A 21,367-nucleotide genomic window follows, 5' to 3' on the forward strand; every position below is an offset into this window, starting at 1 on the left:
TGAACCCCCTCCAAAGCCACTGCTGCCCTGGGAGTCTGTTATTTCCTTTTCTTGGAATGAACCTGCTATGAATTACTGACGATGATGATTCATTATACGGTCTCACGCTGGCACGTGCTGCTTCTCCAACAGCCAGCAGAAGACACTGCCCTGATTAATTCTCTGCTGTTTCCCCCTTCTCTTAGAATGGCCATTCAAGTGGACAAGTTCAACTTTGAGAGTTTCCCAGAATCCCCTGGGGAGAAGGGACAGTTTGCAAATCCAAAGCAACTGGAGGAAGAGAGGCAGGAAGCCCGCGGCTTGGAGATTGACAGCAAGCTGGACGTGCACTGGAGAATCATATCCTTTTCATGACGGTCAGCTTGGCGCTTGGCGCAGCCTGCTCAGGGCTTCTGCCCACTGAGAATTACCCCGGGGGGCTTCACCACCGAGTGCTAGGCACACAGAGCTCAGAAAGGGCATGCCAAGGAGACATGGACTGTGGGTGTCCTTCCTTAGCCCCTTCCTGGTCCCCGCCCCACCAACAAGGTGTGGATTCAGGGTGAGGAAAGACCGCCTCCCTGAAATGTCTTGGGTCACGTGTTTCTTGCCAGTGTCAATGTTTGTGTTAGTGACACATTCTCACACTGGCCAGTCATTGCTGGGCTTGACGAGCGTCACAGACTGATAGCTCAACACAGGATGCAATTGCCTGGGAAACTGGACTCGCGTTGTTTGGCTCCCCGAGGCATGAGAGTGTCTTGGGACGGGCCCCGTGCTGGACTTGACGTCACGCCAGGTCCTGGGTGCACTCACGTGTGTACTCAGCTGTCTTACAGAGCACCTGCTTTGGGTCGGGTATTCTGCGAGGACCTGAGAGGCCTCCACGTGGCTTCCTGGCCTCACTAGGCATGGCTGTGCCAGCTGAGGGTTCGGGGCACCTCAGCAGCCAGGCAGAGCGTCCTGTTGAGTCTGTGAGGTTCAGGGGAGGAAGCTGCGGGGTGGGGCAGTCGGGGAAGGCTTCACAGAAGAGGTGACGTTAGAGGGGCTTTTGTAGGGTGGGGGATGCCCTAGAGGTGCCAGGGTGTAAGAGAGTGGCTCTGGCGGACATGTCCCAGGAGGAGGGAACTCTGATGTGGATGTCTTAGTCTCCTTGTTCAGGCTTGGATCCTGTGCGATGGTGCAAGTGTGCTGTGTGGTGTAGGTCATCCTAGACCACTTCCCGGGATTCTGGAAACATCCTCAGTCTGCAGGTGGCAGTTTCCGGGAGTTGAGGCATGTTCCTTTGTGTACACTAAAGAGAATCTGGGGCTGGTAGACCCCCGTCCCCAAGGAGCTGGCACAAAATCTGCACTTGCCATGTTAAATCGGAGGACTGGGGAACCAGACATCAAAAACCCAGTGCCTGGGGCCTCTGCACCACAGTGGCCCATCACGGAGTTGAGGTCTTTGCCTTTGTACAGTGGGATGTGGAAAGGAGGGATGGCTGGAGTCCTCCCTCTCTCAGTCCCCACCCCCCAGCCCGCCGAGCTCCGCACAGGGTTAGGGCCCAGCCAGTGCTTGCTGCTGGAAGGAGCAGAGTGATGGAGCCCAGAAGAAGCAGCATGCACCCTGCGCACCAGGCCCACCATCTCTTTACTGCTCCCACCTCTGACTGCTCCTCTCGCTCCACTGGGGAGAGGTGAGCTGAGTCCCTATGAGCCTAGCCAGGAAGTGGTGGGGCCGGCTGCCCAGTGGCATTGTGGGCAAAGCACCGTTCCCAACCCTGTCTTCAGGGAGGGTCGAGAAACTACCCCTGTCCTGTTGTGGGAGAGCAGAAGGCCCATGGCTCTCCTGTCCTGGTATCTGTGGTCATGACGCTGAAGCTGGGGGACCGGGGTTGGAGAGGTTCTATAAACTCTGCATGTGCAAATCTCCATGTGAGGTAGGAGATGCCCTGCTCCCAGGCCTCAGGGACTTTGCTTCACGCAGGGGGCTCTGTGCAGAGCCAGGAGGCCTGGTTGTGAATGAGTCCGCCTCAGCCCTGTGTGTGCTTGGCAGGCCCAGCAGGAAGGCATCCGTCCTCCTGAATGGTCTCATGGTGCGTACAGATACTAGCAGGAAGCCTCAAAATGGGGGGTTTACGTCCCTGCCTCCCCTGGTGCCAGGGCCAGCACGGCACCTGCTGAAGACACACCTACCACTTCCCAGGTGCCGCCCCTGGGCTGGCCCAGGTCGTTCACCACAGTGGATGGCTCTACCAGCCTGTCTTAGAGGTGACAACTGCCCCTCAAGGTCATCCGTAGGAAGTGGGGGCATGGGCACTTAACAGACACCCTTTCGTTCACCTCCAAGCTAGCAGCCCTGGGCTGGGATGTGCTGCCTTCTGATGGGATGATCTTACCCTCAGAATATTTATGTTCTCTGAAGACAATGACCAAAAATGTGCCAAAAATATCTTTGGGTTTCTCTTCTTTTAGCTTTGCCTCATTTAAGAGGTTGGCAACCTCGTTTTCTGTATTGGCTTAATAATTCATGCAACAAACATTTACTAATGTCTACCATGTGCCAGGCACATCTGTCTCCTGGAAGTACTGATTGGAAGTTTTTGAGAGACGGTCCCTATAGGCGGATTCGATTAAAGAGAAAGAATATTAAGGATCTCTCTCTCTCTCTGACTCTCATCTGGCAGTGACATCTGGCACGGGACGAATAGCAGACTTTTGCTATTGTAAACCTGGATTCAAGCAGGTGGAAAGACCAAAGATTGAATTGGCTAATAATTTTATTATGCATTTTAGTAATATTTTCTCAATATTTAGACTTTATACAAAAATTTCAGTCTAATCTGACACTCATCTACAGTAATAGAAATGGTCCACATGTGGCATGTAAGGCCCATAGACCTGTTTCCGTGGAAGTTGTGGATCTTGCAGTAAATGCAGGCACACCGATGTCTACAGTGACCAGATAGGAGCAGCCAGGGGGCGCCCACCTCCAGCCCCACTGTTCACATGGTTAATGAGCCATACGTTCTGTCACGTTCGTGTGCTGGGCCCTGGAGATGCCCCCAGTCTAAGGGAGGAGCTGACACAGAGATGGTTACTTAGAGTGCAGCCTGGAAGAGCTGAGGCAGGAGCCTTCCTGAGCGAGGGCTGGCACATTCCAGAGCCTGAAAGCAGCACGGACCCGTGTCGTTCCCTGTGACTGGTAACGCAGCACACAGACCAGTGTGATGGTGGGACCCAGGGGCTGGCCTCCCTCCCTCCCTCCCTCCCTCCCTCCCTCCCTCCCTCCCTCCCTCCCTCCCTCCTTCCTTCCTTCCTCTCACCTCCTTCCCCTTCCCCTCGCCACCATCCTCAAAAATCTGTATGAAGCTCTTTCTCCTGCGTTACCTCTTCCTTATCACCAACCTGAGCCTGGCCATTTGTAAAGGGACTTTTCCTCTTTGGCAAGAGAGACCAGCTGGTGTGTAGCGTCTGTTCGGTTTTCTGGGGGTGGGAGAGTGGGCCTGCACAGGTGGCATTGGGCCCAAGAGCTGGGCTCGTGTGACCGACATCAGTGCTGTCTGGATGAACACACCCTTGCTTCCTGCTGCCCGGCACAGTCTCCTTTCCACTGTCTTCCCTGCTCGCTCCCACGATTGGGTGGTCTTTCCTGCACGTGGGAAACCTTGATGGAGCTGACTTTGTTGTTAGCAGATAATAGCCATCCACACATAATCCAGAAAGTGCCTGTGTTTGGCTTTAGGACAGACCAAAGATGCTGTGTGGTTGGGGCTGGAGCCTGGGGTCAGAAAGCCCAGCTCGGCTGCTTCCAGCATCCCCGTGGGGAGGCTGTGGCCTGAGAGGCCTGTGTCCCCGTCTGTTGTTTGTTCCAGTCTTTACCAAGTAGAGGAAAGTTCATTTTTTCCCAAGTTCGCTGCCCCCTTGCCAGGCTGCACTGTTCTTGAGTCCGTGCTGTGTCCTGTTCCTTTAGCAGCTGCTTACTGATGACCTGCCGCGGGCTGGGCTTGTGCTAGGCACCGGGGACCTCCACGATGAGCAAAACTGGGTGTGGACCCTGCCCTGGTAGAGCGTGCTCCTTTCCTGGCCTCAGTGCTACGTGTAATCCCCAGGACATAGGTATTGAAACCATTTGGTGAAAGCATAGCTTCCGTCTCATCGATGGAGCAGACTAAAAGGTTATCGGCTTAGTTGCCCTATGCCGAGTGCTGTGGTGAACATGCGAAGGGAGTTTTAATGAACAAGATTAGTCTTGTTGGAAGCCTGGCTCCTTTTCCAGGGGGCAGCCATGCACAGACGATCTGTGGTGGAAACAGATGAAGGATAAGCTGGGAGCAAGCTCGATGTCATCTCACATTCTCATTTTCCTTGTTTTTGTTGCAAATCTCTCTCCAGAGTATTTCAGGGGCTGGTGAGATACTTGCTGACGTATCAGAATCCAACCCCGGATAGGTTTCATGGCAAGAGCTGGGCACACAGTTCAGCTGATCCCCATAAAGGCCAGTGACCTGGACCATCTGGGCAGCGTCTCCGCCAGGTAGTCTGATAAGCACGTGTCTCCTCTATTCTGTCTGGAGACCCTCTGGAACCATCTGGCTGCTTTGAGGGCCAGGTAGAGACTCAAGGAGCCCAGCTGCAGCCCGGATGTTAGAAGCCTAAGGACTGACTTCCCAGAGCAGGAGATGGAATATCACTGCAGCTCGGAGGGGTCACTCGCACGCACGTTACTGGAATGTGGAAGGACGCAGAGCAGGGTAGCTCTTCCAGGTTCAGGGCCGCGTGTCCAGAGCAGGCTGTGCATTGCTGAGCAGTGTCTGTGTTTGGCCTCGCAGACACCGGTCGCCCTCTGTGAACCCAGGAAGCTCCACAGGCTATGACATTTGTCACTGGGTTTTGCTGGAGTTTCACAAGCATAAGCCTACAAGACTGTCGGCCCAGTGTGCTCAGTGTAGTTGGTCCTGACCAGGACAGCCGGCCTGGGACCCACCCACGCCTGGCTTCTCAATTTTCCAGATGGCATTCTTCCCAGTAAGGAGAATGTGCCTTCAGCCGACCCCTCCTCCCTTGTAAGGCCGGGGCAGAGATGAACCTGTGGTCAGTGGACTGCCTCAGGTCACCCTTGACCCTTCCCAACTGACTTGTGGGTTATTCTCCAAGATGCTGCTTAATGGAGCCATGTCTTCCCATCCCCTGAAAAAAATCCAAATTTCTTAAGCTCCCTTTAAGACACAGTACACTAGGCTTTTCTGGTAGTCATGGTAGGAGAAACGGTTTAATCTTAATGAATTTAATACAAATAGCTCCTGCCATCAGTACGGCTGATTTCTTGATCATCTTAAGTGAAACGCGGGGCTGCGTTTTGTGTCTGCCTGCGGGGGGAGGGTTCAGCTTCTCGAGCTGTTGGTAATCCCTTGGCTCCGAGGCCTTTCATCTCCCGGTGGAGCAGCGCTGCGGCCAGGGCCGTGCAGTTGCCCCGGCTCTTTGGCCTGTGGGCACAGACTTGATTGCTGTCTCCCTCAGATCCAGACATGGTAGCCATGCACACCTTACAATTCTTTTGAAAGGAATCAGGGCTCAGCACGCAGCACAGATTTCAGATTTGGCTCCGGAGAGTGGGGAGGGGCTTCCCGAGCATGAGAGCACTGTTTCAGATCTGTGTGTGAGCGGGTGTGGTATCTGGGGGTGTGTGTGTGTGCACGTGAGTGTGGTGTGTGCGTGTTTGGTATGGTGTGTGCATGAACACCACACGGATCGATACGCACAGTGCGTGTGACTGGGCGCCTGTCCCGCTGGTACACCTCTGTACTTTTGGTGTGACAGCTGTTGTGCGTGTGCATGTCTCTATGACAGAATCACGAAATGACCACTAACGCCCGTCTGGCACCTACTAAGTGCCAGGTGCTGTTCTGAGTGATTTATATGGATGGGCTCACTTAATTTTCACAAAACCCCCCAGGAAGTAGTTTTGGGCACATTCCGCAGGTGGGGAAACTGAGACCCAGTGAGATTCTCTAACTTGTCCCGGGTCACCAGCCCGTGAGGGGCAGACCTGGGATCTGCGCCCAGCCGTCTGGCTGCAGTGTGTGTGCTCTTGGCTCCGAGCTGGGGACCGTAGAAGAGCATCTGGTCCTGCCAAGGCCTTTGTACTATCCCCGTTTTCCAGAGAAAGCCGAAAGAGGTTGCAGGATTCCTCGGGTACCCTGCTGATGGGTGCTGCCCCCCTGCGGGGTTCTCCCCACTTCATGTGCTCCACCCTCAGCCCAACAGGACGGGCAGAGATGAACCATCGCAGACTGTCCCTTGGCAGCTCACTGGGCCGCGTGGCACTTTCTGTCCGGTTGGGTCTCTGACACCAGGGAGCTGAGCCGAGATGCAGGCCACCCCTACTGGGGTGAGAACAACCCGCATCAGCATTCTCAAAGTTTACAGTGCAGATTGGAAAACACAGTCGTGGAAAAGAGGCTCATTAATCACTTAAAGCAGTCTTTCCATTACTGTAATTTCTATTTATGACAATCTGCTAATTTATTTGAGCTGAAGTGGGGCTGGGCTAAGTCCCTGCACCTGTGCTTCCTCTATATCTGGCACGTGGGGTGCGACAGTCCATCTTCCTGTCCGAGGGGCAGGCGTGCCCCCTCCAGGACACGCATCTAGAAGCCAGCTCGAAAGTGACCGTTGGCTGCTCTCATGCGATGGGCTTCCAGCTTTTGCTCGGTCGACTCTGGATCACGACTAGGAGTTCAGATTGTGGTGCTGCTTTCTCCTGGGAGGGTTGAGGCTGGTAGAGCTCAAGCCTGTGGATTCTCAGAGGAGAGTCTGGCTGCCTGCTGGGCTACAGGCTCATCCAGGGAAGGGTTGGTTGAGTAATCATTTTTTTTTCTAAAATGTAAGAGCAGTTCATGGTAAACTTCAGTTACATGAATAAAGACAAGGTCTCAAAAACTGCTCAGTGTTTTCAAATTGCAGTACATTACCAAATATTTCACTGCTAATAGTCTAGCAGAATTGAGCGGGAAGGTATTTTATTAGCTTTCTGCATTTTCCTTGCATCTAGCTGTTTTTCAAAGATTTGGAAGCAAGCATTCATGGTTCTCAAGACACGTAGAATATTAGCCGAGTGTATGTGAGAATGCTGTGAGTAACAAGGCCATGCACAAATACTAAGTTCAATTAATGATGATGAATGAGTAATACTAATATACAATCCTTGCACAGAAGACTGGGCTCCTTAAAAGTGGGAAGGCTCTCATCTTGGTTGGCCTTTCATCCCTCGCTGCTAGCACAGTACACGTAGCAGGTGCTGACAGATACTTGGTGTGAGTCACTGGAATGGGGAGGCTCACAGGGACAGATGCGGGTGGCAGGTGCAGCATAGACACACTACAGGGTGCAGCTGTCACGGCCAGGGGAGAAGGAAGGGGTGGCTTCTGGGCTGGGGCTGGGTTAGAGAGGACATCCCAGATAAGGTGAGGTTGAAGCTCCAGCCACTAGAAAAGCTGAAGAGGGTTCCAGGCAGGGGGGAGCACAGGAGTAAGGGCACCAAGGCAGGAAACCGCACCATCTGTTATAAGAAGTACCAGTAGCTGGTACACATTCTTGGGTGCCAGGTGTGCAAAGGGAGAAGTCAACAAGGAGAGAAAATCCTGGGGAACTTGTATGAGGTTCTGGGGAGTTGGATTTTATCCCAAGGGCAGTGGGTAGCCACTGCAGGGTTCTGAGCAAGGGAGCGGTGTCCTCAGACTCCTTTCAGGAAGACAATTCTGGTGGAGCAATGAAATGCCCTCCCCCCACCTCACTGCTCTGGGGCGTGCTGTCACCATGATGGATTTGTTTCTGTGTTGTGGGATTGTGCTGCCTTTCGGGAATTTGGCACCAGAGTCTACAAAGATGTACCAGGCAGTGCAGGGCTGTCTGCTGTCTTTGTCTCTTGGTGAGGCGTTTACAGGGTGTTGAGTTGAAATGGAGGATCACTGCCAGGGTTGGGGTTCCTGTTGGGCTCCAGGTACCTGACACCCATTCCTGCTCTAAAGGGTTACAGTGGAAAACCAGAGCCGTATATGTGCAAAAGGAATATAGCACGAGGTCTCTCTGAGCATGGGGATTATCTGTTATGTTTGGTTGTGTATCTTCTATAAGCATGGGCCTTCCATAGTAGGTGCCCAATAAATACTCACTTACTCAAGCTTGTGTGAGTAGTGACTTGTTGATAAACCATGGCCCTGTACTGATTATAACTTAAACCTACCAATATAATTCCGTCTGCATTATTCCTGGGAAAACTCACTTATTCAGTTGACTTTTACTACCTCCCGGCTCTGTAGATCTGAATTAGGGACTTGGAGGTAGGGAACCTAGTCTTTTCCCCCAAGGTGCTCACCCTGGTTTAGTTGGATCAGTTATGATGACAGATGTTTGGAGCCCAGGGTAACCAGTGCTACTGTGGGAATTAGGAGGAAGCTGGAGCTGAGGGACAGCCTGCCAGGTGTTGTGTTGGTGCTTACTTTTGGCAGGATTGGGGCTGTGCTTGCCATGCAGGAAGCATCACCTGCCCCCATCCCCAACTTTCTGGGAAGGGACCTCACTTACATATGCCATGCAGTGCTGAAACTAAATACCCTTATCTGTAGGACACACCAATGCCCTGTATGGGCTCGAGCCAATATTGCTGAACTGATCTGTGTCCCCACTACCCTCAGGTCCTACTTCAGAGCTTCATGGATCACCTCATAGGTGGAAGAGTGAGCCATTTAGGGTCCAAGAGACTTTTGCCCTTAGTGAGTGCCTTCTGAGGTACCCGTTCTGGGTCCGTTCCTTTAAAGGCATCTTAAAGGTGAGATCCTGACCCAGTCTGTCTGCTACACTGTGAACTTAAGATACATCTCCCTGGAAACGTGTGGCATGTATGAAGAAAGTCTGGCAGGGAATGAGCAGAGCACTTGGAGTTGAAGAACCAAATGTGAACCTCCCACTTCCCCTTCTTGGCTGTGGCTTTGGAAAAGTTTCTTACCATCCCTGAAGAGGTTGCATTGACCTGATATTGTTGTAAGGACTGTATAAAATGATCTGTAGGTAACTAACACATAATACATGCTCAAGAAAAAGCAGCAGGCATTTACTGAGCACCTGCTGTGTGCCAGGCACAGTGTTCGCGACCAGGGACATCACTTACTCCCCTGGGGCTCACGACCACAAGCAGTCCTCCGAATTCAGCTAAGCAGTTGGGAAGGCGTTGCTGCCTGCTCATTGACATTGCTGGTTTGGGGAGGGGAGGGCAGAAGTTCACACTGAGCAAGGTCCAGTCCTGGATCCTGGGCCTCATGGCTCACCACCTCCAAGGATTTGTGACCAGTAGAAGTGAGTGATGGGCAGTGACTCCAGGTACCTCAGCTGTGTCGTCGAGGCAGAAGTGGCAAGCACGGAGGGCACCATAAATGGAATTTGCCGTTCCCTGCTGGGAGTTAGGTGCTACCTGTGGGAGGCCCCAGAGGCAGAATGAGAGTTGTGCTAACCTGAGCTGGGAGCTTGTGTTCTCTTTTGGTTCAGGCCCATGGGTTGTTCATGATTACCTGTGGGTGTGGCCTAGGAGACCTGCAAAGCCTGGGTCCACACCGACAGGGGTTCCACATCCTGCTGCAGAGTTACCATCCCTGCCCTCATAAGGGACAGGAGCAGAATCTTGGGACAATGACTACTGACTACTTGGAGATGTGACTGCTACGTCCCAGGTGACTAGAGAGGGCTTTAAAGGGAGGGAGCTTTTTCAGCACCACGGAGAGTTCCCGGCCACCTCCCCTCTGGCTGGAGGCAGGTGGCTGATCCAGCTCCATACCTGGTGCCAGGGAACCACCAGTGGCAGCCTGGGGGCCCTGGCTTGATCTGTGCCCTGTGCACAGAAAGATCCTTTTCTGTCAAGTGGAGGTCATGGGTCCATGCCCAGGTTTACTGTGAAGAATTGACACAATGTTTACAGTAAACTTCTAGAAAGCGGGGTCCAGAACATGGGCTCTAGGGTCAGACTGCTTGATCCTGCCACTTCATAGCTGTGTCAGCTTTCTTATTCTCACCATGTGCCCAAGTTTAAAAAAAAAAATCTTTGAACAGAAATAGTAGTCCCTACCTTATACCTGCCAGGTTCTAAAGTCTTAATTTAAAGATAATATTGAATTGAAAAGATACGTATTATATACTTATCAAAGAGCCTCTCTCATGGAAAGCACTTTGGAAATGTTCTAATACAAGCGATGACAGGGATTATAGTCACCATCACCATTTATCGATCTCTTGCCCCAAATGCCAGGGTCTGTGTATTTAAGAAATAGTAGCTGCTGTCACCTCCACCTTCGTCATGGGATGTTGCAGTCTTGCCTGTAGTAGTGAGCGGTAAAGGCGGCTGCGTAACTGATTGGTCAGCGGGCTTTGCTTTTGTGTGTCTGGGCTCAGACACCAGACTGCTTTTTGGTGGCTTATGGGGATGAAAGGGAGGGGTTGTGCATGCAGGTAATTAGCTTTATTAGCTCAGCTGTATAATTTTATGGCTCATGTCCGAAAGCAAATTAATACAGAAATATGCTATTGGAATGGTTTCCAAAGCCCCAGTGCCATTTGGCAACTTTGTAATTACTCACATGCTAACTTGCTCCTCTAATCATTTCAAAGCTCCTAATCCTGGCTGCATTCATTAGGCACTATTTCTATTTTGCAAGCACCGTGGTGCGATCTGCCTCGAAAGTCTGGCGCATATGTATGTTTTGTAAGAAGGAGTAATATGCCATATTCTGAGGTCTTAATTTTATACCCCTGGAGAGAATCAGGAAAGAAAGAAACATGAAAACATGCACGTTAAACCCAAATCCGCCAGCCACCTGCATGCTGAGCTCCTCTCCCTTCTGAGTGGGATGAGGTGTGTTGACTTTTATTAGCCCGGACCTGGGAACTCTGTCATGCCCACACGGTTTCAGGTCTGCAGCTGCTCCCAGTGTGGTTTCATAAGGTTACCAGCAGAACTGTACTCTTTATTTTTTCTAAAATTTTTATTTTAAATATGTAAAATATGCATGTGGTTCAAAATTTTTTTAAAAAGGGTGTTCCCCTCTTGTCCATCCTTCCCAAATGCCCATTTTTCTTCATTCCTTCCACATATTTTGGAATTTCTCTCTGAAACTCTAAGTAACACATAGACTTTTTGTTTGTTCTTACACAAAAGTATCTGCTGTTTTGCATCTTGGTTTTTTCATTGAACTGTATGCCTTGGAAAACTTTGCACAGTCATAGTGAACTTTCTCCCTTTCCAATCACAGAGTGTGAATCTCGTGCCTGTATTCCCATAGCTTTGCCATTACAGGGGATTTCAAACTTTGGGACTTTTGCTGATCTGGTAGCAATATTGTTGAGTGCGTCATCTTTTCTTTCTGGAGCTGCCATGCTGTGGGGAACCACTAGTGTGCTAGAGTTGGGAGGCGCTCCGGGGGAATCCCTGTTCCATCCTCCCAGCTTCCGGTCCTCCCTCTGTGTGGTGTAACTGTAGCCTCCCACTTGAAGGGAACATGGGAAGCGCTTGCCACAGAGCCTGCCCCACCAGGAGTGTCCCCGACATTTATACTCTTCTGTGTCCCCCTCTCCAGGACCCAGTTGTATGTCTTTGAGTCTGAGATTTAGAATTCGCCTGGGAACATTTCCTGTACTGGGAATTGGTCATCACTCTGTGAGTGAATTTCTGTGTGCCTGTGAGTCATGTGGCCCATTAGATCCTTGATGAAACCCAAACCAAAAAAAGTGAAGCTGGCTCCTTTTGCCGGCACTGCGCATGCAATCCCACTTCCTCTCCATCTCTTTGATTATAGTGAATCACAGAGTGCTTTGCAGGGACCTGATCATGAGCTAAGGAAGGGGGCTTGATGTCTTCTTTTTGAAAGAGAAAGTAGCTCTTCACATGGTGGCCACAGAGGGAGAGAAGGGAAATGCAACTGCTTTTCTACACTGCCCCGGCTGGTCCCTAGGCTCAGTCCTTCATCAGACTCTACAGGGGATGTTTTCCCAACAGGGAAGTTGCCTCTAGATGGCGCTGGGGCCATGGTGGCAGGGGGATGCTGACCTGAGTGGGTGGCAGGGGGTGGGCCCGGAACCGACTCAGCACAAGTGATGGCTCCCAGTAAGGACACCCCTCCTCATGATCACCAAGTAACCTGCACAGTGGTCTGTGCCCTCACTGGGGGCTGGCATTGGCCCACTCCTGGGTCACTCCCCTTGGGAGGGAGATGACCCCTTCCTTACCCTGCTCCCCCACGGATCTTGTTGGTTCAGGGACTGGCAGAGTGAGTCCCAGCATGGTACTGACCGGTGCCATCCTGTCTTAGAGATCCACCCCAAGTGAGAGGCCATTTCCTCAAACTTCTAAGTCCTCCTAGAAAGGGTGCTTCGTGTGTTTCCCCATGGTGGTGGGTTGTGCTGCTATGGCCAATTGAGCAGTAAGGATGGGAGCAGACCAGCCATGCGGTGCCTATGGTCGGGCTTGCAGTGCTGAGCGGTGGCAACGGAGGAGTCCACAGAACTGAGCCAGTGTTGCCTGGGAGTGTGTTTGCATCCAGCCCCTGCCTCCTGGGCAGGGAGGAGGGCTCATGTTAGCCAAGAAACCCAGCCACACTCCCTGGTAGTGCCCTGCGCTGCTGGGTAATGGGCCAGGCCTTGTGGCCTTTCTGTCACTCACAGCAGGCAAGTTGCCAACCTTTCTCAGACTCTCTGTCCTCATGTATTGAATAGTAATAGCCACGTGTGCCTGGATTTGTGGTGATGGCTCCAGCAGCTATCCCATGGTGATGCTGGAGTAATCCCATCGGAGGGTCCTACTCTCCTCACTCTAGCAGTGAGTGTTGTGGGTGAACCTTACTAGTGAAGGTCAGTCTCGGATGAAAACCACCATGCTTTCATTCATGGAGTGATTTCAACATTTATCACGCTACCACTGGGTCCTGGGCATTGTGCAAGACGGTGGCGCTTGAAAGATGAAAAAGGCACTCATGATGCATCCAGGGAGACAGATATTGAGGGATTGGTCCTGTAATGCTTGAGTATAGCCATGAAGAGCCTTGTCAGGATACTATGTGAGGGTGCGTATGTGCGGGCGCTCCACACAGGGGCCCTTGTGCTTGGTCCAAAGACAGAGGAGGAGTCAGCCAGGTGGAAGAGGAGGGAAGTGCAGATGCAGGGAGGTGCCTGCCCCTCCTCGGGTGGGTCTTTGCCCCTGTGTATGTGCTGGGCTCTGCGCTCCCCTCTCCCTCCAGGAAAGCTCTGCACTCTCCCCTGATGAGATTCTCTTCCTGTCACGATCCTCACCTTGAGAAGTAATTTAATACGGTGTGTTGTATGTTAAAATTAGAGTATTCAGATCTGTGGGTTGAAAGGAAGAAAAACAATCGTTCAATCATTATCCATGGAAATTAAACACCGTACAGTGTCGTGTTCAAAGACAGAGACCTTCCCAGCCAATAAATTCTTAATATTAAGCAATTCCTCTTGAGAAAATTAACTTTCTGGGAACTGAGCGTGGGTTGCCATTTACTCAGGAGTCTGGCTGTTTGCACAGGTAATGTTACCTGGGTGCTGGGATTGAGAAAGCCCATTATCTTCAGCTGCTGTGAAAGCAGGTGGCCCAACCAGCGGGCTGAGCCCCTCTTCCTCCTGAGGGGAGCCAGGCAGCCAATCACAGACAACCACAGGTATTTCTGAACCCCACTGCGGACCTAAATGCCTGGTTCTAGGGAGAACAAGCTTCTAGGAGCTCAGAGTCCATACCAGAGACCAGCTCTTCCCCTTGTCTTAAAGTGGAGCAAACAGGCCCAGGTGGCTTTGGGCCCCCTCCCCATCCAGCCAGGAACCCCCACTCAACCTGTGAGTCTGACCAGGTGCCCAGAGCCTGAGTATAGCTCAGAGGAGGAAGCTAGAGGGGGCAAGTGGGCAGGAGCAGGCAGGAAGATGTGGGCAGAGAAAGTCCTTCATTCTGGAGCTTGACTTGACCAGAATTGGTCTCCTCATAAGGCCCGAGCTTGTCTTTCCATGCCCCCTCCCTCGTGTCAGCCCGTCACTTGCTGTGTCAGCCCCCTGGGCTCCCACCAGTGGGGGTGGGACTGCCAAGCATGGGGCCCTGAGGCCTGGGCGCCTGCCCGGTCCCGTCTGTGACAGCTGGTCCTGTAGGGAGTGACTGCCCCCATCCTGACTTGGGCTGGGCAGGGGCTGTGCAGGTCACCCCTGAGGTCCAGCACATCCCAGATGCTGGTTTCTACCATTCATATTCCTCATGAGGAATATAGGGATTTGGTTTGTCCAAGGTGTTGGAGCTGAGGGGTGCTGTCTCCCCGAGGGGCCTCGGTTGCCATTGGGAGGAAGAAAACTGGCAGGACCCTCCCCTGCTGGCTTCTGCCCCCACCCCCCTGTGCTGAGAAGCAGGCACCCCTCACTGAGCTGTAGTGATGCACCCGGGTGATGGGGTGTCTGGGGGGTTGGGCCCCCCTGGCAACTTTCAGGGGGCAGGGCCAGTGGGGCCTCAGGGTCAGGTGTGGACACTGCGACTCGCTCACACTGTGGCCTTGGTTTCCCCTTCGAGTGACAAGCTGCTTGCACTGACGCCTTTGCAACCCTCCTTTCTGTGTCCATGAACGTGAGGACTCCAGCGTCCTCAGAGAAGTGGAAGCACATGGTCGCTGACGTCCTGTGACTGACATCTCAGCGTGGTGTCTTCAGGGCTCACCTATGCTGCAGCGTGGGCCAGTATTGCCTTCCTTTCCGTGCTGAGTGTCCTGCATTGTGTGCCCAGACCACTGTTGCTTATCCACCCGTCTGTCCACGGACACTTGGGTTCCTTCCACCTTTTGGCTCCTGTGATTCATGCTGCCACACCCAAGGCATCCAAGTCTCTGAGTCCCTGCTCACTTCTTCTGGGTGTCCCCCCAGAAGGGGGATTGGTGGTGGCCAGCTTTGTCTGTTCGTGGGTCTTTCTCCCCCAAGCCTGTGAACCTCCTGAGTCTCGGGGCAGCCTTAGTTGTGCCTCCCCAGCCACCCTTGTGCCTCACCCTAAATGTCCACTCCAGCAGCCCCTTGTTGACCCAGGGAATGAATGAGGTAAACGAATGATTCCTAATGCCCGGATTGTCCCAGGACCACACACGATCGTTCCAGGTGTCATGCAAAGTCTAGCAATCCCGCACACCTAGACTCTGTGTAATGGGATGGCGAAGATTGCATTTGGGGAATTCTTTTCAGAGAGCAAATTATCTCTGGAAGCAACGCCTTGGTAAATGGCTTGCGGTGGGTTAAGATCCCGGAAGGAGTCTGAGGTGCCAGTGGTGGGGGCTGAATCCCTGAGGCGAGGGGAGAAGTGAGGAGAGGAGAGAGGGGCTAACACTCACAATAGGGGGCATTTATGCTGTGCTCACTGTGGCCAGGACTGCTGTTCCATTTGTCCCTCGGGACAGTCCTATGCAGCTCGTGCTGCTGTTGAGCCCATTTACAGATGGTGAGACAGACCCAGAAAGTTTAGGTAGACTGGCTGGTGCCTGTCAGCGGCGGTGCCAAGACTCAGCGCTCGGCCGAGAGCGTCTGGAACCCACCGTTCTAGCGGGGGCGGGGGGGTGGCGTGCTGTTTGCTCAGAGCTGAGGTGCCGCTGCGCAGTCCCAGGTTCGATGGGGAGCTCAGCTTGGCTGGAATGAGCCTGCTTTCACATCTGCCCAGCTGACGTCAGGTCCATGTAGAATGGAGCAAGCAGCATGGGTGCCCTGGAGCTTGGGGCAGAGAAGGCCCCCAGCGTCTGCAGAGGGCACCAGCAAGAGTCAGGCACTGTGCTCCGGGTAGAGAAGTTTTCGGATCTCAGCCTCTGGGCTGTGTGTTGAGGGCCGTGGGCTCCGGAGGGGATGGGAGCGAGGCTCCTGTACCTCTTATCTAGGACATTTACCCATCCTGAGTTTGCTTATTCATCAAAGAGTATCTACTGAGCGACTGTGTGAACCAGGCCCTGGTGCAGGCCCCGGGCCAGGGCTGGGCTCTCGTGCAGCCGTCAGGCTGGCGGCCAGGCTGAGCGCTGGAGGACAGGCACAACTGGTGTGGATTGCCGCAGAGACACCTGAGTGCCTTCAGAGCAGGGACAGGGCTCAGGGAAGCTGGAGAGTCAAAGGATGGGAAGACGGCAGGGAAAAACATTTCCAGGCAGAGCACAGAGGTGGGAGGTATGGAGTCCAGAGAGAGCACACGGTATTTTGGAAGGACTAAAAGGAGTCCAAAATAGCCAAGAAGGACTTAGAGGTGGAGAGGGAGGCAGGGATTCTAACAGGTCACTGGGCTGGGAGGAGGCCTGTTGCTCTTTGGCCAACCCTGCCCTCTCTAGCTTGCCTGGATGCTGGGTCGCCATGTCTGCTCCACAGTGCCCTTCCACCCAGGTGCTCCCACCCAGGTGATCCTGCGCCCCCCACCCCGGCCAGGCCCTTTAGCAGGAGAGACTGGGAGCTCTAGTTGCCCTTCCCCTGGGACCCCTGTGCCTCCGGCCTCAACCAGGGGCTGCTCTGCCTGCACGGCTTCATCCCCACACAGCCGTCCTCAGGCTTGGTGAGCTAGGTCCTCCATTCCCATGCTGTCGTCTTCACCAGGATGGCAGCCTCTCAAGTTCAAGTTCGTGTCTGATCGTTTCAGTGTCCTTTGCACGTCTCCATCCCTGTCTGGTTCAGACACACTGTGTTTGTTGAATGCAATTAACTTGCTAAAGGCAGAAAGAAGCAGGTTTTCTCCTCACTTCCCTAATCAGGGAAGGATGTCAGGGACTAAATTCTTCCCTTTTGATTACAACTTAAATTCGGTGGCTTTAATTTATGTAGGGAAAGGGAAAGAGTCTTGCAGATCTGTTTCTGAGAGCCACATTGGCTGTTTAATATTAGTGCCCAGGAGACATCTGTTTTCTGCATTTCTAAACCTAATTTCTTCATCCGCTGATACTTGCTGAGAGACTGTGACTTCCTCCATTGTGAACTCGCCTAAGTGAGCCCATTCCTGATAATGTGTAATTACATCAAGACATATAACACGACAGACACGAAACCAGCACAAAGCCGACACGTGTCCAGAAACGCATTTCGTTACATTGAACAATGAGCCAGTTTGTTTTATCAAGGAAAGCAACCTTCCATTTCCTGTATTCCTCTCCCCCCACGCAAGAATGCTGTTGGATTAAATTATCCCAGCGGATTTCCCTTCTTTATGTGACAGTAGCTTGATTTACCTGATTTGGGTTGAGGAAAGAGAGACACTTGGCATGTTGCGATGCCTGTTTTCCACACTCGGGTCGTGTCTCAGTGGTTGGTTAGACATCATTTGAGAAGAAGGGGACACAGAGCTGCTGTGGGAGGTTTCCTGTCCGGATGTCTGTAGAAGCTTCCAGAGTGCCTCCTCCTGTCCCTGGGGCTCAGCAGGAGCCGGGTTTTCCTTGACTGGCCCTCACCCGTCTCTGAAGCGCACAGGCGAGGCGAGCGTGGAAGGACTCCTGAACCAGCTCGTCCTGGAGCACCTGCAGCTGGCCCCTCTGCAGTGGGGTGAGTACCCGCCCATACCTCTGGGCCTGCACATGCCTCTTCCGCGGGTGGCCCTGTCGGCCCTGTGGCTGGCCGTTGGAAGTCTGCGTCTCGCCTGAGCGTGGCCCTTCAGGTGTGTCCCGTCAGCACACACTTGGGAAGGGTCAGCGCCCTCAGATACATACGTGGTGATGGGTGTCGAGACGCCCTCGGGCTCCGGCTGCTGCGGACTTTGACATCGCCCGTGGCGGCATGTGGCCTTGTCCCCACGGGCGTGTCTTCTGTCTGTGTGTCTGGATCTTGAGTGGTTGGCGCGGTGGGAGAGGACAGGGGTGCTGCTCTGTGGGAGAGGACAGGGGTGCTGCTCCGTGCTCACTCCTCTCTGGATGATCTTCGACAGCCACTCATGGGGTCGGCGCGGAGAGTGCGTGTTTGGTAAACACCTGAACTCGGTCCTCAGCCCGGGAGCTAGGGTTCACCATGACTCGCACCCAGAGCCACGCACCTGAGCGTTTGCTTCCTGTTGCACCAGCGGCTTTGACCCTGCTCTGTGCCTTCCTACAGTAGCCAGAAGTATCTTACTGAGGACCGAACTACGTGTGTTGTTGTTGAAGTGAGAGGCTTTGTTATTTTCTGGAAATGATTTCATTATCTGATCTATTTTAGGTCAGATGCTAGCAATTAGCTATGTTTTACCCCAGATGTCATTGTAAATTAGTATCACGTGTTTTTTCCAGTTAATTAAAGTATTCTCTCCCCCTTCTGCATGCGAGAAACACATGGGAATTGTCCCAGGGGAAATGGGCCTTTCTGCTGGCCTTCCCTTGCTTCCCATCAGTTTGCGAGGTCGCCTGTACCGAATGGGGGACCGCCGCCTCCGCTGGTCCCCCTGCTCCCGCAGATGAAGGCCGGCAGGTGTCCCATGAGCGGCCAACATAGAGGCAGCGGGGGACCGCATTTTACTCCGGGCATCTAGCCTGAGGGAAGGCAGGGGCCTTTCTGCAGAGAGTCAGTGTGTGCACCTCTGGGGGCTTCCCTCGGCCCCACACACTTTTCTAGGTTGGAAAGTCCTAGCTCTTGGTTACCTGGGCACAGCCAGCTACTTCCACCCGATGTGGGCAGCTGAGCAGGGTCAGACACCCAGACCCTCCTGCCTCCGGGGCTGGGACAGGCCCAGGGAACCAGTCCCGTGAAACAGAATGAAATAAAACGTGTGTTAACATATTCTGTTCCTCATAAGAACTTCCCCGAGGCCCAAACAGTCACACGGCAGGCACCCCTGCTGTGGGCCCAGGAGGGTCCAGACTCCTTCCAGAGCCCCGCGGGAGGGCCCTGCATTTGCGCTGGATTCCTTACAGGTGTGTTTAACTTTTTTGTTTGTTAACCGCGTTTCGGTCCGCTGTCCTACACACATCGTGGGCATGCCAGTGTGTTGGCAGATAACACAGGTATTAATAGTTTTCTCCCGGAGAAGAGTCATGGCTTGAAAACAAAATAATCCTAGGACCTGGGAGGCATTTGTGCCAAGAGGCCTTGCTGGGAGGGCGTGAGCTGCTTCCTCCACCCCTGTAGTGTCCCCGGGAGTCTGACCACACTGAGGTCGTGCGCTCATGGCATTAACACCCCCCAGAAACCACGTGTGATGTTTTCCCTACTCGCATGTCATAATTTGGTCCCATATCTGGCTGTTTCCAGTGAACATCTTTAGAACAGATTCTTGCTTGATTTTCTGACTAGACCGGTATTCTAGTTGTGGAGTTACTTAAGTCAAAAGGCGTGAATGTTAGACTCTTGACTGTTTTGTCAAATGAACATGTGACTGTTGATGGCAGCTTGGCTGTTATGGGAACCGGGGTTCTGAGGTCCCTTTCCGTGTGTTGTGAGCACCGTTGCGGTGTGGTGGCCCACGCGAGCTGGTGGGCAGTTTTGTTTGCCTCCCCAGACCCCTGACCGTCCCCAGTGGAGCAGCGTCTTCAGCCCTGGCCTCAGCTCATGGAGCGCCCACCTCCCGTCACCTCAGCTATGGGCCCGACATCTCGGGCCGTGGGTCTGCCCGTCCCCTGTGCCCACCGTGGTCGGGCTCTCCTAACTGTGCTAACAGGGCCTCCTGGCCTGAGGGGGTTCAGAGTTTTCTGTGCAGGTTGCCTGGCCTGGGCCCTCACTTACCCGACAGGTGCTTCTAGACCTTCCGAAAGTTGGCCCACTTGGCCCAGGCTGGCTGATTTCTTTCTCTGATTCAAGCAGGCTCAGGTGGGCAGCTCAATTAGAACCCGTTATTTTGAAGTAACCATTTTGCACGTGCCTGTTACGTGGCAGGCGAGGTGCCCAGACCTCACATCGTCACTTCTGACACCCCTGCATGCTGCGCATGTCCTTCTCCAAATGAGGACGCTGTGGCTTGGCCGGGTCAAGGGTTCTGTCCAGCACCTACCCAGCCGAGAGGTGACTGGGCCAGGTTCAAAGGCCCTCACACTGGAATCTTGACCTTTCCACCAGGTCACTTGATCAAAGTAATATATTCTCACTGTGGAAAGCTAGGGAAAATCAGAAAAGGTAGAGAAGAATTACCCTTTTCCCACCCCCAAAACAACCTCTATTTCATCGAATTTTTATGTATTTCTTAGTGTTTTTGCTATCCTCAGATTTAAATTTTGTTCATAGAGATGATCTTACCATGTTTGTACTTTGGTGTCCTTTTTTTCTTACTTGTCAAAACACAAATATTCCTCGTGTTACAAACATGTCTTTTGCGCGCCGTTAAAGGCCAGGTTATAATTTCATCAAATGGACGCAAGGTAGCTTAGCCCTTGTTCTGTTCTTGGATGTCTCGGTCATTTTGAGATGTTCGTTGTTCTGTAAATCACACACACTGGCTTGCACAGAGAGCTTTTCTGTGTTTTGGGGTCATTCTCTCTGCAAGGATTCTCTGAAGTTGTTTGTATTTTCCGGGTGTTGGTAGAGCGCAAACATGTCCGTATTGGCTGTGTGACGGTGGTGGCGTCACCCCGTGGACGGGCATGCCGCTCCCACCAAGCTGCTGTGGGTCTCGGTCCTGCCTCTGCTGCTTCCTTGTGGAGGGACTTCCTTGGGCAAGTGGATGAGTTCTCTGAGCCTCAGTCTCTTGCTTGTGACCTGGGGATGCTGAGAGCACTACGTCGTCCGTGAAGGTGTGAAGAGATGCCTGTGATCCTGGCGAGAGTGTGTTCCTCTGCCCATCCAAGCGGGTGGGGGACCACTGGAGTTGCTGTGTGCCAGTCACGGTCGTGGAAAGGAGGAAGCGGAGATTCTGGGGTGCATCCAAAGGCACGGCGGGATAGGAGCAGGTCAGAGCCTCGGCAGGGCTGGGGTGGGGCCTGGGACAGGACCCCAGGGCGGCATGGTGGGGCTGCGGCTTCCCGTGTGCTTCTCGTCTCCGTCCGGAAGCCGTCCTGTGAACGAGGGGGCCGCACCTCCGCGCGGGAAGACAGGGCGGGTTGCAGAGCCCAGCCTGCTCCCTGACAGTCTGTCTAGGGGCTGTTTCTGGTCCATTCTATCGGTACCAGTCGTGGTGACTAATGAGGCTGAGCTGATTCCGGTGTCCCCTACCATGCCTCTTCTACCTCCCTCAGCTGGTGACACCTTTCGTAGCTTCCTAGATACATCAGTGATGGGCTGTGCTTTCCTCGACTGCCAGCAAATGCAGATTAGGTGTTGGCTACGGTACGTGGGGGGTATTTTCAGTGCACATCCGCCGCATCACCATCCCGCGAGCCCCGCCGTGCGCTCCAGCCTCGATCTGTGTTGAGCAGGCAGTGTGCACACACATGAGGGCAGGTCTAGGAAGCAGCAGACACATGAGACTGGTGTGGGGACACCCACCA

At 53.2% G+C, this 21,367-nt stretch overlaps 1 protein-coding gene across 10 annotated transcripts in view; it reads left to right on the plus strand.

Moving 5' to 3' along the window:
- Window positions 1-21,367, plus strand: part of TRAPPC9 (trafficking protein particle complex subunit 9) — a 596,424-nt gene that overhangs the window by 460,003 nt on the left and 115,054 nt on the right. For all 10 annotated transcript variants that reach the window (XM_087864581.1, XM_087864582.1, XM_087864586.1 and 7 more), the window contains 2 exons: window positions 186-338; window positions 17,437-17,528. In XM_087864581.1, coding sequence (XP_087720707.1) covers window positions 186-338; window positions 17,437-17,528 — 245 coding nt within the window. The remainder of the gene's footprint in view (window positions 1-185; window positions 339-17,436; window positions 17,529-21,367) is intronic.

The sequence above is a fragment of the Ursus americanus genome, chromosome 9 (genome assembly GCF_024610735.1).
Source record: "Ursus americanus isolate L20-20 chromosome 9, mUrsAme1.1.p, whole genome shotgun sequence".
Lineage (NCBI taxonomy): Eukaryota > Metazoa > Chordata > Mammalia > Carnivora > Ursidae > Ursus > Ursus americanus.